General features: G+C 47.6%; 1 protein-coding gene across 1 annotated transcript in view; it reads right to left on the bottom strand.

The window, feature by feature from the left end:
* Positions 1–8765: 8765 nt before the first annotated feature.
* Positions 8766–20767, bottom strand: part of LOC135532328 (ADP-ribosylation factor-binding protein GGA2-like) — a gene marked incomplete at its 5' end in the record, with an annotated part of 24821 nt that continues 12819 nt past the window's right edge. Inside the window, 10 exons of the mRNA XM_064959895.1 lie at positions 8766–9447; positions 10409–10519; positions 11740–11909; positions 12916–13073; positions 13164–13285; positions 14166–14227; positions 14396–14668; positions 17182–17304; positions 20223–20304; positions 20446–20583. Of these exons, the coding sequence (XP_064815967.1) occupies positions 9331–9447; positions 10409–10519; positions 11740–11909; positions 12916–13073; positions 13164–13285; positions 14166–14227; positions 14396–14668; positions 17182–17304; positions 20223–20304; positions 20446–20583 (1356 nt within the window). The remainder of the gene's footprint in view (positions 9448–10408; positions 10520–11739; positions 11910–12915; positions 13074–13163; positions 13286–14165; positions 14228–14395; positions 14669–17181; positions 17305–20222; positions 20305–20445; positions 20584–20767) is intronic.

Consider the following 20767-nt stretch of genomic DNA (forward strand, 5'->3'; position numbering starts at 1 on the left):
GAGGAGGTGGAGGAGAACCATGTTGAAGAGGAGGAGGAGGAGAACCATGTTGAGGAGGAGGAGGAGAACCATGTTGAGGAGGAGGAGGAGAACCATGTTGAGGAGGAGGAGGAGAACCATGTTGAGGAGGAGAACAATGTTGAAGAGGTTGAGGAGGAGGACCATGTTGAAGAGGAGGAGGAGAACCATGTTGAAGAGGTTGAGGAGGAGGACAATGTTGAAGAGGAGGAGGAGGAGAACCATGTTGAAGAGGTGGAGGAGGACAATGTTGAAGAGGAAGAGGAGGACCATGTTGAAGAGGTTGAGGAGGACGACCATGTTGAAGAGGTGGAGGAGAACCATGTTGAAGAGGTTGAGGAGGAGGACCATGTTGAGGAGGAGGAGGAGAACCATGTTGAAGAGGTTGAGGAGGAGGACCATGTTGAGGAGGTGGAGGAGGAGAACCATGTTGAAGAGGTTGAGGAGGAGGACCATGTTGAGGAGGAGGAGGAGGAGAACCATGTTGAAGAGGAGGCAGAAGAAGATAGAGGAGAGGAGGATGTCAAAGATAATGGGGATGTGGAGAACCAAAATGGAGAACAAGACTGTGTTGGGGAAGAGCAGAAGGAAGGAGAAGAAGAGGAGGAGGAGGAAGAAGGAGAGGAACAGGAGGAGGAAGAAAGAGAGGAACAGGAGGAAGAAGGAGAGGAAAATAAAGAGAAAGAAGGAGAAAGGGGAGAAAGAAGATGAGGAGGATGAGAAAGAAGAGGAGGATGAGGAGGAGGAGGATGAGGGGAAGAAAGAAGGAGTAGAATGAAAGAGAGGAAAAGGAGGAAGGAGATGAGAAGTAGGAAAAGTTAGTTGGAAATGAGGAGATCAAAAAAAGAAGAATAGATAAAAGAGAGAAGAGAAGCTAAATCAGACCCAGTGAATGAGAGATGGAGGAGGAGGAGGAAAGATGGAAAGATGGAGGAGAGATGGAGGAAGAGGAGGAGAGATGGAGAGATGGAGGAGAGATGGAGGAGGAGAGATGGGGGAAGAGGAGGAGAGATGGAGGAAGAGGAGGAGAGATGGAGGAGAGATGGAGGAGGAGAGATGGAGGAGGAGAGATGGAGGAGGAGAGATGGAGGAGGAGAGATGGAGAGATGGAGAGATGGAGGAGGAGAGATGGAGGAAGAGAGGTGGAGGAAGAGAGGTGGAGGAAGAGGAGGAGAGATGGAGAGATGGAGGAGAGATGGAGGAGGAGAGATGGAGGAAGAGGAGGAGAGATGGAGGAGAGATGGAGAAAGAGGAGGAGAGATGGAGGAGGAGAGATGGAGAGATGGAGGAAGAGGAGGAGAGATGGAGGAGGAGAGATGGAGGAGAGATGGAGGAAGAGAGGTGGAGGAGGAGGAGGAGAGATGGAGAGATGGAGGAGAGATGGAGGAGGAGAGATGGAGGAAGAGGAGGAGAGATGGAGGAGAGATGGAGGAAGAGGAGGAGAGATGGAAGAGGAGAGATGGAGAGATGGAGGAAGAGGAGGAGAGATGGAGGAGAGAACAGTACTGTACTACAGAACAGGGAGGTTACTGTACAACAGTACTGTACTACAGAACAGGGAGGTTACTGTACTACAGTACTGTACTACAGAACAGGGAGGTTACTGTACTACAGAACAGGGAGGTTACTGTACAACAGTACTGTACTACAGAACAGGGAGTTTACTGTACTACAGAACAGGGAGGTTACTGTACAACAGAACAGGGAGGTTACTGTACAACAGTACTGTACTACAGAACAGGGAGTTTACTGTACTACAGAACAGGGAGGTTACTGTACAACAGAACAGGGAGGTTACTGTACAACAGTACTGTACTACAGAACAGGGAGTTTACTGTACTACAGAACAGGGAGGTTACTGTACAACAGAACAGGGAGGTTACTGTACAACAGTACTGTACAACAGAACAGGGAGGTTACTGTACTACAGAACAGGGAGGTTACTGTACTACAGTACTGTACTACAGAACAGGGAGGTTACTGTACTACAGAACAGGGAGGTTACTGTACTACAGTACTGTACTACAGAACAGGGAGGTTACTGTACAACAGTACTGTACTACAGAACAGGGAGGTTACTGTACTACAGAACAGGGAGGTTACTGTACAACAGTACTGTACTACAGAACAGGGAGGTTACTGTACTACAGAACAGGGAGGTTACTGTACTACAGTACTGTACTACAGAACAGGGAGGTTACTGTACTACAGAACAGGGAGGTTACTGTACTACAGAACAGGGAGGTTACTGTACTACAGAACAGGGAGGTTACTGTACTACAGAACAGGGAGGTTACTGTACTACAGAACAGGGAGGTTACTGTACTACAGAACAGGGAGGTTACTGTACAACAGAACAGGGAGGTTACTGTACAACAGTACTGTACAACAGAACAGGGAGGTTACTGTACAACAGTACTGTACAACTGAACAGGGAGGTTACTGTACAACAGTACTGTACTACAGAACAGGGAGGTTACTGTACAACAGTACTGTACTACAGAACAGGGAGGTTACTGTACTACAGAACAGGGAGGTTACTGTACAACAGTACTGTACAACAGAACAGGGAGGTTACTGTACTACAGAACAGGGAGGTTACTGTACTACAGTACTGTACAACAGAACAGGGAGGTTACTGTACTACAGAACAGGGAGGTTACTGTACAACTGAACAGGGAGGTTACTGTACAACAGTACTGTACTACAGAACAGGGAGGTTACTGTACAACAGTACTGTACAACAGAACAGGGAGGTTACTGTACTACAGAACAGGGAGGTTACTGTACAACAGAACAGGGAGGTTACTGTACAACAGAACAGGGAGGTTACTGTACTACTGAACAGGGAGGTTACTGTACAACAGAACAGGGAGGTTACTGTACAACAGAACAGGGAGGTTACTGTACAACAGAACAGGGAGGTTACTGTACAACAGAACAGGGAGGTTACTGTACAACAGAACAGGGAGGTTACTGTACAACAGAACAGGGAGGTTACTGTACAACAGTACTGTACAACAGAACAGGGAGGTTACTGTACAACAGAACAGGGAGGTTACTGTACAACAGAACAGGGAGGTTACTGTACTACTGAACAGGGAGGATACTGTACAACAGAACAGGGAGGTTACTGTACAACAGTACTGTACAACAGAACAGGGAGGTTACTGTACAACAGAACAGGGAGGTTACTGTACAACAGTACTGTACAACAGAACAGGGAGGTTACTGTACAACAGTACTGTACTACAGAACAGGGAGGTTACTGTACAACAGTACTGTACTACAGAACAGGGAGGTTACTGTACAACAGTACTGTACTACAGAACAGGGAGGTTACTGTACAACAGTACTGTACTACAGAACAGGGAGGTTACTGTACAACAGTACTGTACTGCAGAACAGGGAGGTTACTGTACAACAGAACAGGGAGGTTACTGTACAACAGTACTGTACTACAGAACAGGGAGGTTACTGTACAACAGTACTGTACTACAGAACAGGGAGGTTACTGTACAACAGAACAGGGAGGTTACTGTACAACAGAACAGGGAGGTTACTGTACAACAGTACTGTACTACAGGTGTGAGGTAGCTAGCTAGTAAACATTTTCCCACCGTGGAACAAAGTGATGTCACCTGCCCTGACACCCGAGGCAGTGTCTGCCTCGCCCCAACCAAGGCCATGGGCTGTGTCCCAAAATGACCAACCTAATTCCCTTTATACTGCACAAAGGGCTCTGGTCAAAAGTAGTGCACTACATAGGGAATAGGTTGCCATTTGGAATGCAGTCGTTCAGTCTATCATGACCTGTCGCCTTTTGTACATGGAGACCACTGCCACCAGGGGGGAACCTTCTTTTAACAGCTCTTTTGTAGCACTACGGACTATGAAGACGGTAACACCCAGCGGCCAGCACATGCAAAACAATAAACAATGCTCTTTCGGACTCCATTGGACTATTAAACATGGAGGCGGGTGAAGTTGCCTCTAGACACTGATCTTGGGTCAGTTTAACATTGCCCCCCCCCACTAATAGTTAGGATTGGGGGAAGGGGGAAGCTGATCCTAGATCTGTACCTATAGGGGATTCTGGAGCAAGAACACACTGGAACACTTTGTTTGGATCCACAGTCTGAGCATCAAGACAGAAAATAACCCAAATATAGAGGTTAAAGGTCACGTTGATTCCTGCCCCCGTAGAGATGTTAAGAGATCGCATGCATTGTATTCTGTCCCATTATGGCGTCTGTGAGCGCACAGACGACCATAACGCACAGACTGCGGCCATCACCATTTTGAAGTAGTTTGTTTTTTTCTTCTTCTACTACTCTATGAGTTGGTAAACAAACTGAAAGGGTGCGTACTGCCACCTGGAGGCTGTTATTTAAACAGGTATAAAGCCAAGGTTGGTGATTCACAGCCACCTGGAGGCTGTTATTTAAACAGGTATAAAGCCAAGGTTGGTGATTCACTGCCACCTGGAGGCTGTTATTTAAACAGGCACAAAGCCAAGGTTGGTGATTCACAGCCACCTGGAGGCTGTTATTTAAACAGGCACAAAGCCAAGGTTGGGGATTCACAGCCACCTGGAGGCTGTTATTTAAACAGGCACAAAGCCAAGGTTGGTGATTCACAGCCACCTGGAGGCTGTTATTTAAACAGGCACAAAGCCAAGGTTGGTGATTCACAGCCACCTGGAGGCTGTTATTTAAACAGGCACAAAGCCAAGGTTGGTGATTCACAGCCACCTGGAGGCTGTTATTTAAACAGGCACAAAGCCAAGGTTGGTGATTCACAGCCACCTGGAGGCTGTTATTTAAACAGGCACAAAGCCAAGGTTGGTGATTCACAGCCACCTGGAGGCTGTTATTTAAACAGGCACAAAGCCAAGGTTGGGGATTCACAGCCACCTGGAGGCTGTTATTTAAACAGGCACAAAGCCAAGGTTGGTGATTCACAGCCACCTGGAGGCTGTTATTTATACAGGCACAAAGCCAAGGTTGGGGATTCACAGCCACCTGCAGTTATGGAACGTTTGCTCATCGGTATAATTCATTGGCTGATCCCCCCCCCCCCCTCCCCCTGATGGGAACGTTTGCTCATCGGTATAATTCATTGGCTGACCCCCCTCCCCCTGATGACCTCGATGGAATTATGTGATCCTTCCTTAACCCACAGGATGTCCTGCCCAGTTGACTACTTCAAAATGGTGAAAGTCCTCAATGTTACTGCCGATGCTAAAACAGGCTTTTGGGCACACTAATATAGATAGATAGTCCTCTATCTATCTTGATAAGACTTATAGGCTGTCTCCCAAATGGGCCCTGGTCGAAAGTAGGGCACTACATAGGGAATAGGGTGCCATTTGGGCCCCAGGCATGGACTTACAGGTGTTGGTGTATGTATACTTCATATCTAAGAGACAATCGTAACCCAAGACTCGTCTGGAGCTGCGTTCAACTGGACTTCTTTTCTTCCATTTTTGTCGGAATTGAAAAAAATAAATGCAAAAAGAGAGGAACCTTCTGTACCCTGAGGTCATAGTTCATCCTTTACCCTGAGGTCATAGTTTATCCTTTACCCTGAGGTCATGGTTCATTCTGTACCCTGAGGTCATAGCTCATCCTTTACCCTGAGGTCATGGTTCATTCTGTACCCTGAGGTCATAGCTCATCCTTTACCCTGAGGTCATGGTTCATTCTGTACCCTGAGGTCATGGCCCATCCTTTACCCTGAGGTCATGGTTCATTCTGTACCCTGAGGTCATGGTTCATTCTGTACCCTGAGGTCATAGCTCATCCTTTACCCTGAGGTCATAGTTCATCCGTTACCCTGAGGTCATAGCTCATCCTTTACCCTGAGGTCATAGCTCATCCTTTACCCTGAGGTCATAGCTCATCCTTTACCCTGAGGTCATAGTTCATCCGTTACCCTGAGGTCATAGTTCATCCGTTACCCTGAGGTCATAGCTCATCCTTTACCCTGAGGTCATAGCTCATCCTTTACCCTGAGGTCATAGCTCATCCTTTACCCTGAGGTCATAGCTCATCCTTTACCCTGAGGTCATAGGTCATCCTTTACCCTGGGCTCAAGTTGGAAGTTGCCCCTAGACACAAAGATCAGTTTAACTTTGGCCACTTTCCTCTAAAGCAATGCACTGTGGGACCAGGGTCGGGGTTGGGGTCGGGGTTGGGGTTGGGGGGGGAGAGAGTCAATTGCCTCCCAAATGTTATCCGATTTCCTATATACGGTCAAAAGTAGTGCACTACAGAGGGAATAGGCTGCCATTCTGGTCAACAGTAGTGCACTACAGAGGGAATAGGCTGCCATTCTGGTCAACAGTAGTGCACTACAGAGGGAATAGGCTGCCATTCTGGTCAACAGTAGTGCACTACAGAGGGAATAGGCTGCCATTCTGGTCAAAAGTAGTGCACTACAGAGGGAATAGGCTGCCATTCTGGTCAACAGTAGTGCACTACAGAGGGAATGGGGTGCCATTCTGGTCAACAGTAGTGCACTACAGAGGGAATGGGGTGCCATTCTGGTCAACAGTAGTGCACTACAGAGGGAATAGGCTGCCATTCTGGTCAACAGTAGTGCACTACAGAGGGAATAGGCTGCCATTCTGGTCAACAGTAGTGCACTAGATAGGGAATAGGCTGCCATTCTGGTCAACAGTAGTGCACTACAGAGGGAATGGGGTGCCATTCTGGTCAAAAGTAGTGCACTACAGAGGGAATAGGCTGCCATTCTGGTCAACAGTAGTGCACTACAGAGGGAATGGGCTGCCATTCTGGTCAACAGTAGTGCACTACAGAGGGAATAGGGTGCCATTCTGGTCAACAGTAGTGCACTACAGAGGGAATAGGGTGCCATTCTGGTCAACAGTAGTGCACTACAGAGGGAATAGGCTGCCATTCAGGTCAACAGTAGTGCACTACAGAGGGAATGGGGTGCCATTCTGGTCAACAGTAGTGCACTACAGAGGGAATAGGCTGCCATTCTGGTCAACAGTAGTGCACTACAGAGGGAATGGGGTGCTATTCTGGTCAACAGTAGTGCACTACAGAGGGAATAGGGTGTAATTTGGGACGCCACCGGGGTCTTCCACCACCTCTGTTGTTTTGTATATCTGTATTTGGCACTTTATCAGACGGACCCACCCTGCTGCATATCTGCATTAAATATTTAACAATAAATATGTCTGCTAAATGAGTCATTGTAAATGTAGATCAAATAACTGACTGTGATCTTCCTGTGGAGGGGAAATGAACAGAGCGCAACACGTCGGGGAGGAAGGAGAGTCCATTGGCAAATCCAGTCAGGGATGAATTTGATTGGATGAAAAAGCTCCGTGGGCGGAGCTTTGTGACAGGCCAGTGTGCGAGGTTTATACTGCAGGGAGAGTCAAATAGGAACATGTCTTACGGGTGGTAGGATGGAGGGCATTTACACACGGGTTGTGACCCATAAGGTTGACAGTTTGAAGGGTTGTGACCCATAAGGTTGACAGTTTGAAGGGTTGTGACCCACATGGTTGACAGGTTGAAGGGTTGTGACCCACATGGTTGACAGGTTGAAGGGTTGTGACCCATAAGGTCGACAGGTTGAAGGGTTGTGACCCACATGGTTGACAGTTTGAAGGGTTGTGACCCACATGGTTGACAGGTTGAAGGGTTGTGACCCACATGGTTGACAGTTTGAAGGGTTGTGACCCACATGGTTGACAGGTTGAAGGGTTGTGACCCATAAGGTTGACAGGTTGAATCCCAGTTGTGACTTTTGTTTTTCAACTTGAACTGATCAACTTTCTAATCTACTGACGTTCTAAATGAGTCATTGACTGGTGCTTTCCCCCCTGCTAGTGCAGTGGACTAGGAACTGAGATAGGGACCAGAAGGTTACAGGTTCTAATATTGTGGACTAGGAACTGGGATAGGGACCAGGTTACAGGTTCTAATATTGTGGACTAGGAACTGGGATAGGGACCAGGTTACAGGTTCTAATCTTGTGGACTAGGAACTGGGATAGGGACCAGAAGGTTACAGGTTCTAATCTTGTGGACTAGGAACTGGGATAGGGACCAGGTTACAGGTTCTAATCTTGTGGACTAGGAACTGGGATAGGGACCAGGTTACAGGTTCTAATATTGTGGACTAGGAACTGGGATAGGGACCAGGTTACAGGTTCTAATCTTGTGGACTAGGAACTGGGATAGGGACCAGAAGGTTACAGGTTCTAATCTTGTAGACTAGGAACTGGGATAGGGACCAGGTTACAGGTTCTAATCTTGTGGACTAGGAACTGGGATAGGGACCAGAAGGTTACAGGTTCTAATCTTGTGGACTAGGAACTGGGATAGGGACCAGGTTACAGGTTCTAATCTTGTGGACTAGGAACTGGGATAGGGACCAGGTTACAGGTTCTAATCTTGTGGACTAGGAACTGGGATAGGGACCAGGTTACAGGTTCTAATCTTGTGGACTAGGAACTGGGATAGGGACCAGAAGGTTACAGGTTCTAATCTTGTGGACTAGGAACTGGGATAGGGACCAGAAGGTTACAGGTTCTAATCTTGTGGACTAGGAACTGGGATAGGGACCAGAAGGTTACAGGTTCTAATCTTGTGGACTAGGAACTGGGATAGGGACCAGGTCACAGGTTCTAATCTTGTGGACTAGGAACTGGGATAGGGACCAGAAGGTTACAGGTTCTAATCCTGAATGAAGAAGACTTCCAGATAAGAACAGCATTCTATGTTTTATTGATCACAGATTTCAGAGTGTCGTATCAGAGGCATCAATCAATCAATCAGAGGGTGAACAACAGGTCAGTAGCAGAGGCACCTGGTTCACCTGGTTTAGTTTGGTATAAAAAGGTGGAGAAACGTAACCCAGGTGGGTCATTTGGCACCGAGTTGACAAAGCCGGGTCAATCAGACAAACACAAGAACACACAAATGGACACACCCACACCTAACACTAGACTGGTCTCCCAGAGCCTACTTCAAATACTAAATAAATATCAGTTTTTAAGAACCTCCAAGGAAGACCGCATATCAAAAGTAAATACACACGCATCACAGATCACATGACCAACTACATGACATCATGGCGGTCAAGGCAGCAATCGCAGAGGGTTCCACATTATGCTGCAGAACCTTTCTCTATCAGGTACCAGAATATTTCTCTGTCAGGTTCTAGAATGTCTCTCTCTCTCTCAGGTTCTAGAATGTCTCTCTCTCTCAGGTTCTAGAATGTCTCTCTCTCTCTCAGGTTCTAGAATTCCATGCAGGGTTCTCTCAGATCAGAGGCCCATCCAGGAAACCCAGTCAGGGAAGTCCTCCACCTCTCCCATCTCACTGAGGCTCTGCTCTCCATCACCGTGGACCAGGGTCAGCTTGTAGCGCAGACGTACCTTACGCTGGAGGGATAACACACAAACCATCACCATTCTAAATCAAACACACCTAAGAGAACACACAAACCATCACCATTCTATCAAACACACTGACGCTAGAGGGAGATAACAGACCCTAGAGGGAGATAACACACAAACCATCACCATTCTAATCAAACACATCTAATGCTGGAGAGAGAGAACACACAAACCATCACCATTCTAATCAAACACACCTAACGCTGGAGGGAGATAACAGACGCTAGAGGGAGATAACACACAAACCATCACCATTCTAATCAAACACACCTAACGCTGGAGGGAGATAACAGACGAGGGAGAGAGAGAACACACAAACCATCACCATTCTATCAAACACACCTGACGCTGGGAGGGAGATAACACACAAACCATCACCATTCTATCAAACACACCTAACGCTGGAGGGAGATAACAGACGCTAGAGGGAGATAACACACAAACCATCACCATTCTATCAAACACACTGACGCTGGAGGGAGATAACACACAAACCATCACCATTCTAATCAAACACACCTAACACTGGAGGGAGAGAACACACAAACCATCACCATTCTATCAAACACACTGACGCTGGAGGGAGATAACACACAAACCATCACCATTCTAATCAAACACACCTAACACTGGAGAGAGAGAACACACAAACCATCACCATTCTATCAAACACACCTAACGCTGGAGAGAGAGAACACACAAGTCACCACCATTCCATCAAAGGCACATTGTCAACAAGCCACGGCACTTGACATTGACAGTGAATAAACTCTGGAGATATCATCCGCAGCTTTCACCCTCAATACGGACGCCAGGGAGACTGCCTTTAACAGACACATGGTTGACAATGATGAGCCTTATGAATGAATGTCGGCCGAGTCACAGGTCTGACGGTAACAAAACAATCTCTGTGTTTCCAGTGTGTCAGGTTGAGCAGTAGACTCACCCTGTGTGGGTTGGAGAGGAGCAGTATCTGTGAGAGGGCAGCAGGGGGCAGCAGAGGGTTGTAGGAGGGGAGGTCATTCCTTGAAGACGGCTGGAGCTTCACTGTCATGGTCTGGAGGACAGACAGGGAGATCAGTCGGCTAGCCAGTGAGCCAGCCAGTCATTCAGTCAGCCAGTCATTCAGTCAGCCAGTCATTCAGTCAGCCAGTCATTCAGTCAGCCAGTCATTCAGTCAGACAGTCATTCAGTCAGCCAGTCATTCAGTCAACCACAGTCATTCAGTCAGCCAGTCATTCAGTCAGCCAGTCATTCAGTCAGCCAGTCATTCAGTCAGCCAGTCATTCAGTCAGCCAGTCATTCAGTCAACCAGTCATTCAGTCAGCCAGTCATTCAGTCAGCCAGTCATTCAGTCAGCCAGTCATTCAGTCAGCCAGTCATTCAGTCAACCAGTCATTCAGTCAGCCAGTCATTCAGTCAGCCAGTCATTCAGTCAGCCAGTCATTCAGTCAGCCAGTCATTCAGTCAGCCAGTCATTCAACCAGACAGTCATTCAGTCAGCCAGTCATTCAGTCAGACAGTCATTCAGTCAGCCAGTCATTCAGTCAGCCAGTCATTCAGTCAACCAGTCATTCAGTCAGCCAGTCATTCAGTCAGCCAGTCATTCAGTCAGCCAGTCATTCAGTCAGCCAGTCATTCAGTCAGCCAGTCATTCAGTCAGCCAGTCATTCAGTCAGCCAGTCATTCAGTCAACCAGACAGTCATTCAGTCAGCCAGTCATTCAGTCAACCAGTCATTCAGTCAACCAGTCATTCAGTCAACCAGTCATTCAGTCAGCCAGTCATTCAGTCAACCACAGTCATTCAGTCAACCACAGTCATTCAGTCAGCCAGTCATTCAGTCAGCCAGTCATTCAGTCAGCCAGTCATTCAGTCAGCCAGTCATTCAGTCAACCAGTCATTCAGTCAACCAGACGGTCATTCAGTCAACCAGTCATTCAGTCAACCAGTCATTCAGTCAGCCAGTCATTCAGTCAACCAGACAGTCATTCAGTCAGCCAGTCATTCAGTCAATGACTCAATCAATGAATCAATCAGTCCAGGGTTCCCACACCTTCTTAATTAAACATCAAATTCAAGGACTTTTCAAGGACTTTCCAGGCCCAATTCCCTCAAATTCAAGGACCCGTGGGAACCCTGAGAGTCAGTCATTCAATCAGTCAACGAGTCATTGATGGAAACAAAGGATTCATTAGACAAGGAGAGAGATTGTTTAAAGTTAGAAAATGTCGGAGTTTAAAAATGTCTTGTCCATATTTGGGCATTTGTCTGTTACCTTGGGAACCGCAGCCTGAAACAGGATGTCTTTAACAGGAAGTGCGGAGGAGTTCACCGTGGAGACGATAACCACAGCAACGTTAGGGTGTCCCGGGGGCGGGTCTTTGGCAAAATGGAGGGAAACATGGACGCCATTCTGGTCGAACACCGTGATTGGTTCCAATCGACCTATCGGAGACATTCAGGAAATGAACACCTCAGACGTGCCAACAGAGAACAGATGACTTGAAATAGAAAACACCAGAGGTATCCATTAACATGAATGACTACAGAGAACAGATGACCAGAGGTATCCATTAACATGAATGACTACAGAGAACAGATGACCAGAGGTATCCATTAACATGAATGACTACAGAGAACAGATGACCAGAGGTATCCATTAACATGAATGACTACAGAGAACAGATGACCAGAGGTATCCATTAACATGAATGACTACAGAGAACAGATGACCAGAGGTATCCATTAACATGAATGACTACAGAGAACAGATGACCAGAGGTATCCATTAACATGAATGACTACAGAGAACAGATGACCAGAGGTATCCATTAACATGAATGACTTACAGAGAACAGATGACCAGAGGTATCCATTAACATGAATGACTACAGAGAACAGATGACCAGAGGTATCCATTAACATGAATGACTTACAGAGAACAGATGACCAGAGGTATCCATTAACATGAATGACTGGCACAGCCAGAGGAGGACTGGCCACCCCACATACCTAGAGAGGAACCAGGCTGTCTTCCTAGGTTTTGGCCTTTCTAGGGAGTTTTTCCTGGCCACCGTGCTTCTACACCTGCATTGCTTGCTGTTTGGGGTATTCGGCTGGGTTTCTGTACAGCACTTTGAGATATCAGCTGATGTACGAAGGGCTACATAAATACATTTGAATTGATTTGAACACTAACTCCTAGTGGGCATCCAAAATGGCTCCTTATATAGTGCGCCCATAGGGCTCTGGTCAAGAGAAGTGCACTATAAAGGAATTAGGATGCAATTTGGGACACAGCCCTATTCTGGGTATTACTGTGTTTAAAAGAGCTTAAGAAAAGGACAAAAACTAGGGCTGTGTTCCAAATGGTTCCCTTTTATCAGTTACCTCTGGTTAAAAACAGTGCACTCTATAGGGAATAGGGTGCCATTTTAGGACACAGCCTTACTTGGTTTAATGGATTCCAGCGGGACGTGGATCTCTGCTAAGGATTCTGGGAGATTGAAACTCTCCGATTTCACTGGAGATCCTGACTCTGTCATTGGCTGACTCTGTGAGTTTGATGGTGGTCCTGACATCACAATTGGACGATTCTGAAGGCACGCCCTGACAGGAAGAAGAAAAGATTGAGTCGTCACGGTAACTATGTATCTCGCCCTCTTTCTCAATCCATCCATCCATCCATCCATCCCTCACCAGTCAGTTCCATTTGACGAGTCACTGCCGCAACCCCGGGCCACCAGTAGGTGGTCTCTCCCTCCACACCCCCACGTGGTCAGGGAATGGTCTCTCCCTGTGTTCTCCTCTCCTCCTCTCATCTGAAATAAAGAGGGGGGGGTGGAGAATAGGTATCTGTGTTGAAGAGGAACAAATAAGTGTAAATATGATCTGGTGTTGTTGTGAACCCCTTGGGCCCTGGTCAAAAGTAGTGCACTATGTAGGGAATAGGGTGCCATTCTGGTCAAATCTAGTGCACTATGTAGGGAATAGGGTGCCATTCTGGTCAAAAGTAGTGCACTATGTAGGGAATAGGGTGACATTCTGGTCAAAAGTAGTGCACTATGTAGGGAATAGGGTGCCATTCTGGTCAAAAGTAGTGCACTATGTAGGGAATAGGGTGCCATTCTGGTCAAAAGTAGTGCACTATGTAGGGAATAGGGTGCCATTCTGGTCAAAAGTAGTGCACTATGTAGGGAATAGGGTGCCATTCTGGTCAAAAGTAGTGCACTATGTAGGGAATAGGGTGCCATTCTGGTCAAAAGTAGTGCACTATGTAGGGAATAGGGTGCCATTCTGGTCAAAAGTAGTGCACTATGTAGGGAATAGGGTGCCATTCTGGTCAAAAGTAGTGCACTATGTAGGGAATAGGGTGCCATTCTGGTCAAATCTAGTGCACTATGTAGGGAATAGAGTGCCATTCTGGTCAAATCTAGTGCACTATGTAGGGAATAGAGTGCCATTCTGGTCAAATCTAGTGCACTATGTAGGGAATAGAGTGCCATTCTGGTCAAAAGTGGTGCACTATGTAGGGAATAGGGTGCCATTCTGGTCAAAAGTAGTGCACTATGTAGGGAATAAGGTGCCATTCTGGTCAAATCTAGTGCACTATATAGGGAATAGGGTGCCATTCTGGTCAAATCTAGTGCACTATGTAGGGAATAGGGTGCCATTTGGGGCGCATGCAGGGGTAACTGGTACCTGGAGTAGTTCATGGTAGTACGTGCTGCTCTGGCTCTGAGACGATGCTGGTTTATCCAGCCCTGAATAAAGAAGATCCCTGTTACACGTCAACACAAACACCACGACAGTCCAGATACAGGAAGAGAAGACTGTTCCACAACACATCTGGATCATGAAGACATCACAGCAGAAACATCCACATCAACAGGAGGGGGGGGACGTTCTAAAGAAACAGAACCTGTACGAACCTGTCACGTCCAGATCGATTAGAGATAGGGGAGTACTGTTGAGCCGTTGACGGGCGAGAGGAGAGGAGGAGGGAGAGGAAGAGGAGGGAGGAGGGGTGCCAAGCCGAGGCTGGGGGGTAGAGGAGGGGGAGAAGGACAGGGAGGAGGAGACGTGGTGGGGAGGTGAGACGGAGGAAGACGTGTCTTCAGAAGGTGGTCTATGTGTCTGTGGAGAGTCCAGGGCTGACAGGTCTATTAGATGGTAACTCTTTATCTCTCTGGGGCTGCTGGGACCTGTGGATGGAGACTATATGAAAATACAACCACTGAGATTCACACTGAAACAACACGTCTTCTATGATGTCACACTACAACACTAGAACAGAACACGAGAACACACAGGTAGGTTCTCAGTCCTAGGGATAGAGACAACACTAGAACAGAACACAGAACACAGAACACTAGAACACACAGGTAGGTTCTCTGTCCTAGGGATAGAGACAACACTAGAACAGAACACAGAACACTAGAACACACAGGTAGGTTCTCTGTCCTAGGGATAAAGACAACACTAGAACAGAACACAGAACACACAGACCTGTACACCCTGTTACTAGACCTGTACACCCTGTTAGGAGACCTGTACACCCTGTTACTAGACCTGTCCACCCTGTTACTAGACCTGTACACCCTGTTACTAGACCTGTACACCCTGTTAGGAGACCTGTACACCCTGTTAGGAGACCTGTACACCCTGTTACTAGACCTGTACACCCTGTTAGGAGACCTGTCCACCCTGTTAGGAGACCTGTACACCCTGTTAGGAGACCTGTACACCCTGTTACTAGACCTGTACACCCTGTTACTAGACCTGTACACCCTGTTAGGAGACCTGTACACCCTGTTAGGAGACCTGTACACCCTGTTACTAGACCTGTACACCCTGTTACTAGACCTGTACACCCTGTTACTAGACCTGTACACCCTGTTACTAGACCTGTACACCCTGTTACTAGACCTGTACACCCTGTTAGGAGACCTGTACACCCTGTTAGGAGACCTGTCCACCCTGTTACTAGACCTGTACACCCTGTTAGGAGACCTGTACACCCTGTTACTAGACCTGTACACCCTGTTACTAGACCTGTACACCCTGTTACTAGACCTGTCCACCCTGTTAGGAGACCTGTACACCCTGTTAGGAGACCTGTACACCCTGTTAGGAGACCTGTCCACCCTGTTACTAGACCTGTACACCCTGTTAGGAGACCTGTCCACCCTGTTAGGAGACCTGTACACCCTGTTAGGAGACCTGTACACCCTGTTAGGAGACCTGTCCACCCTGTTAGGAGACCTGTACACCCTGTTAGGAGACCTGTACACCCTGTTAGGAGACCTGTACACCCTGTTAGGAGACCTGTACACCCTGTTACTAGACCTGTACACCCTGTTAGGAGACCTGTACACCCTGTTAGGAGACCTGTACACCCTGTTACTAGACCTGTACACCCTGTTAGGAGACCTGTACACCCTGTTAGTAGACCTGTACACCCTGTTAGGAGACCTGTACACCCTGTTAGGAGACCTGTACACCCTGTTACTAGACCTGTACACCCTGTTAGGAGACCTGTCCACCCTGTTACTAGACCTGTACACCCTGTTAGGAGACCTGTACACCCTGTTAGGAGACCTGTACACCCTGTTAGGAGACCTGTACACCCTGTTAGGAGACCTGTACACCCTGTTACTAGACCTGTACACCCTGTTACTAGACCTGTACACCCTGTTAGGAGACCTGTACACCCTGTTAGGAGACCTGTACACCCTGTTAGGAGACCTGTACACCCTGTTACTAGACCTGTACACCCTGTTACTAGACCTGTACACGCTGTTAGGAGACCTGTCCACCCTGTTACTAGACCTGTCCACCCTGTTAGGAGACCTGTACACCCTGTTAGGAGACCTGTCCACCCTGTTACTAGACCTGTACACCCTGTTACTAGACCTGTACACCCTGTTAGGCGACCTGTCCACCCTGTTAGGAGACCTGGACACCCTGTTAGGAGACCTGTCCACCCTGTTACTAGACCTGTACACCCTGTTACTAGACCTGTACACCCTGTTAGGAGACCTGTACACCCTGTTAGGAGACCTGTACACCCTGTTACTAGACCTGTACACCCTGTTACTAGACCTGTCCACCCTGTTAGGAGACCTGGACACCCTGTTAGGAGACCTGTACACCCTGTTACTAGACCTGTACACCCTGTTACTAGACCTGTCCACCCTGTTAGGAGACCTGTACACCCTGTTAGGAGACCTGTCCACCCTGTTAGGAGACCTGTACAATGTATGAGTGGTGTAGAGAATGTATGAGTGGTGTAGAGGATGTATGAGTGGTGTAGAGGATGTATGAGTGGTGTAGAGGATGTATGAGTGGTGTAGAGGATGTATGAGTGGTGTAGAGGATGTATGAGTGGTGTAGAGGATGTATGAGTGGCGTAGAGAATGTATGAGTGGCGTAGAGAATGTATGAGTGGTGTAGAGAATGTATGAGTGGTGTAGAGAATGTATGAGTGGTGTAGAGAATGTATGAGTGGTGTAGAGAATGTATGAGTGGTGTAGAGGATGTATGAGTGGTGTAGAGGATGTATGAGTGGTGTAGAGGATGTATGAGTGGTGTAGAGGATGTATGAGTGGTGTAGAGGATGTATGAGTGGTGTAGAGGATGTATGAGTGGTGTAGAGGATGTATGAGTGGTGTAGAGGATGTATGAGTGGTGTAGAGGAGGAGCCAGACAGATGTACCGTTGTGTATGGAGCGCTCTCCACCTCCTCCTCCTCTCATCCTGTTGCTCTCTCTCCCCCCCATCATGTCTTTATACATGTTGACCACCAGGGTCAGCTCATCATTGGCCCGCAGGATCTGAGCTGGAATGGAAGGAACACAACATGAAAGACAACAATGAACAGAACATAAAATTACAATAAATATGGCAGCGGGTAGTCTAGCTAGCAGTTAGAGCATTGGGTCAGTAGTCTAGCTAGCAGTTAGAGCATTGGGTCAGTAGTCTAGCTAGCAGTTAGAGCATTGGGTCAGTAGCCTAGCTAGCAGTTAGATCATTGGGTCAGTAGTCTAGCTAGCAGTTAGAGCATTGGGTCAGTAGCCTAGCTAGCAGTTAGATCATTGGGTCAGTAGTCTAGCTAGCAGTTAGAGCATTGGGTCAGTAACCAGCAGGTAGTCTAGCTAGCAGTTAGAGCATTGGGTCAGTAGTCTAGCTAGCAGTTAGAGCATTGGGTCAGTAACCAGCAGGTAGTCTAGCTAGCAGTTAGAGCATTGGGTCAGTAGTCTAGCTAGCAGTTAGAGCATTGGGTCAGTAGTCTAGCTAGCAGTTAGAGCATTGGGTCAGTAGTCTAGCTAGCAGTTAGAGCATTGGGTCAGAGCATTGGGTCAGTAGTCTAGCTAGCAGTTAGAGCATTGGGTCAGTAGTCTAGCTAGCAGTTAGAGCATTGGGTCAGTAGTCTAGCTAGCAGACCTGTACACCCTGTTAGGAGATCTGTACACCCTGTTAGGTTTGGGTCAGTAACCAGCAGGTAGTCTAGCTAGCAGTTAGAGCATTGGGTCAGTAACCAGCAGGTAGCCTAGCTAGCAGTTAGAGCATTGGGTCAGTAGTCTAGCTAGCAGTTAGAGCATTGGGTCAGTAACCAGCAGGTAGCCTAGCTAGCAGTTAGAGCATTGGGTCAGTAGTCTAGCTAGCAGTTAGAGCATTGGGTCCGTAACCAGCACCTAGTCTAGCTAGCAGTTAGAGCATTGGGTCAGTAGCCTAGCTAGCAGTTAGAGCATTGGGTCAGTAGTCTAGCTAGCAGTTAGAGCATTGGGTGTGTAACCTAGCTAGCAGTTAGGGCATTGGGTGTGTAACCTAGCTAGCAGTTAGAGCATTGGGTCAGTAGTCTAGCTAGCAGTTAGAGCATTGGGTCAGTAACCTAGCTAGCAGACCTGTACACCCTGTTAGGAGACCTGTACACCCTGTTAGGTTTGGGTCAGTAACCAGCAGGTAGTCTAGCTAGCAGTTAGAGCATTGGGTCAGTAACCTAGCAAGCAGTTAGAGCATTGGGTCAGTAACCTAGCTAGCAGTTAGAGCATTGGGTCAGTAACCTAGCTAGCAGTTAGAGCATTGGGTCAGTAGCCTAGCTAGCAGTAAGACCATTGGGTCAGTAACCAAGCTAGCAGTTTGACCATTGGGTCAGTAGCCTAGCTAGCAGTTAGAGCATTGGGTCAGTAGCCTAGCTATCAGTTAGAGCATTGGGTCAGTAGTCGAGCTAGCAGTTAGAGCATTGGGTCAGTAACCAGCAGATAGTCTAGCTAGCAGTTAGAGCATTGGGTCAGTAGTCTAGCTAGCAGGTAGAGCATCTGGGTAAGTAACCTAGCTAGCAGTTAGAGCACCCAATGGTCTAACTGCTAGCTAGGCTACTGACCCAATGCTCTAACTGCTAGCTAGACTACTGACCCAATGCTCTAACTGCTAGCTAGGTTACTGACCCAATGCTCTAACTGCTAGCTAGGCTACCTGCTGCCATATTTATTGTATTTTATGTTCTGTTCATTGTTGTCTTTCATGTTGGGTCAGTAGTCTAGCTAGCAGTTAGAGCATTGGGTCAGTAACCTAGCTAGCAGTTAGAGCATTGGGTCACACCCAGCCTGGTTCCTCTCTATCCGGTACAGCCAGAAGACTGGCCTCCCCCCAGAGCCTGGTTCCTCTCTACCCGCTACAGCCAGAAGACTGGCCTCCCCCCAGAGCCTGGTTCCTCTCTATCCGGTACAGCCAGAAGACTGGCCACCCCCCAGAGCCTGGTACCTCTCTACCCGGTACAGCCAGAAGACTGGCCACCCCCCAGAGCCTGGTGCCTCTCTACCCGGTACAGCCAGAAGACTGGCCACCCCCCAGAGCCTGGTTCCTCTCTACCCGGTATAGCCAGAAGACTGGCCTCCCCCCAGAGCCTGGTTCCTCTCTACCCGGTACAGCCAGAAGACTGGCCACCCCCCAGAGCCTGGTTCCTCTCTACCCGGTACAGCCAGAAGACTGGCCACCCCCCAGAGCCTGGTTCCTCTCTACCCGGTACAGCCAGAAGACTGGCCACCCCCCAGAGCCTGGTTCCTCTCTAGGTTTCTTCCTAGGTTCTGGCCTTTCTAGGGAGTTTTTCCATGCTACAGCATTGCTTACTCTTTGGGGTTTCATGGCAGAATATCTGTGAAGAACTTTGTGACAACTGCTGATGTAAAAATGTCTTTATAAAATATCTCTGACCAATTGATTGATAAGACAGAACGCTCCGGCACTCAGAATAGTCATGGTGACTATTGATTCAGAGTTCTACTGAGGAATCATCTTTGCTAATAGGACACGTTTAGTTGTGTGAATAGATCCCAGATTATCTGGATACATAGAGACTAAATGACCAATGTAGATCTGGATACATAGAGACTAAATGACCAATGTAGATCTGGATACATAGAGACTAAATGATCAACGTAGATCTGGATACATAGAGACTAAATGACCAATGTAGATCTGGATACATAGAGACTAAATGACCAATGTAGATCTGGATACATAGAGACTAAATGACCAATGTAGATCTGGATACATAGAGACTAAATGACCAATGTAGATCTGGATACATAGAAACTAAATGACCAATGTAGATCTGGATACATAGAAACTAAATGATCAACGTAGATATGGATACATAGAGACTAAATGATCAACGTAGATATGGATACATAGACACTAAATGATCAACGTAGATCTGGATACATAGACACTAAATAATAAACGTAGATGAATTACCTAAAGCTTCGTCATCGTCGACGGTGTCGCTGGCCAATCGGAAAAGGTTGGGTCTGAGCCTATCACAGCTCTCGTAGAGGGCCTACAGGAAGGACAGGATACACAGTAATGTGTTCGTACCGTCTGTGTACAGCACACACACACACACGGTATCTGTTTAGTGTACAGCACACACACACACGGTATCTGTTTAGTAGACGCACAGAGAGAAACAGCCCCATACCTTCAGGTGGTCAGTGTGGTGTGTGGAGGGCCCAGTGAGACCGTGTTGCTGTAGCAAATCTCTCAGCTGTCTGGTTCTGCTAGCGACCTCCTCCAGGGTAGAGACACGTCTAGATACAAGCTCTGCTTTCTGCTGCTCCTACAGACAACAATGCAGCAGTCAACCATCACACACACACACACACCAACATGCACACACTCGCAGACACGCCAACATACATTTACATTTACATTTACGTCATTTAGCAGACGCTCTTATCCAGAGCGACTTACAAATTGGTGAATTCACCTTCTGACATCACACACACACACCAACATGCACA

This window comes from Oncorhynchus masou, unplaced genomic scaffold, assembly GCF_036934945.1.
Source record: "Oncorhynchus masou masou isolate Uvic2021 unplaced genomic scaffold, UVic_Omas_1.1 unplaced_scaffold_1820, whole genome shotgun sequence".
NCBI lineage: Eukaryota > Metazoa > Chordata > Actinopteri > Salmoniformes > Salmonidae > Oncorhynchus > Oncorhynchus masou.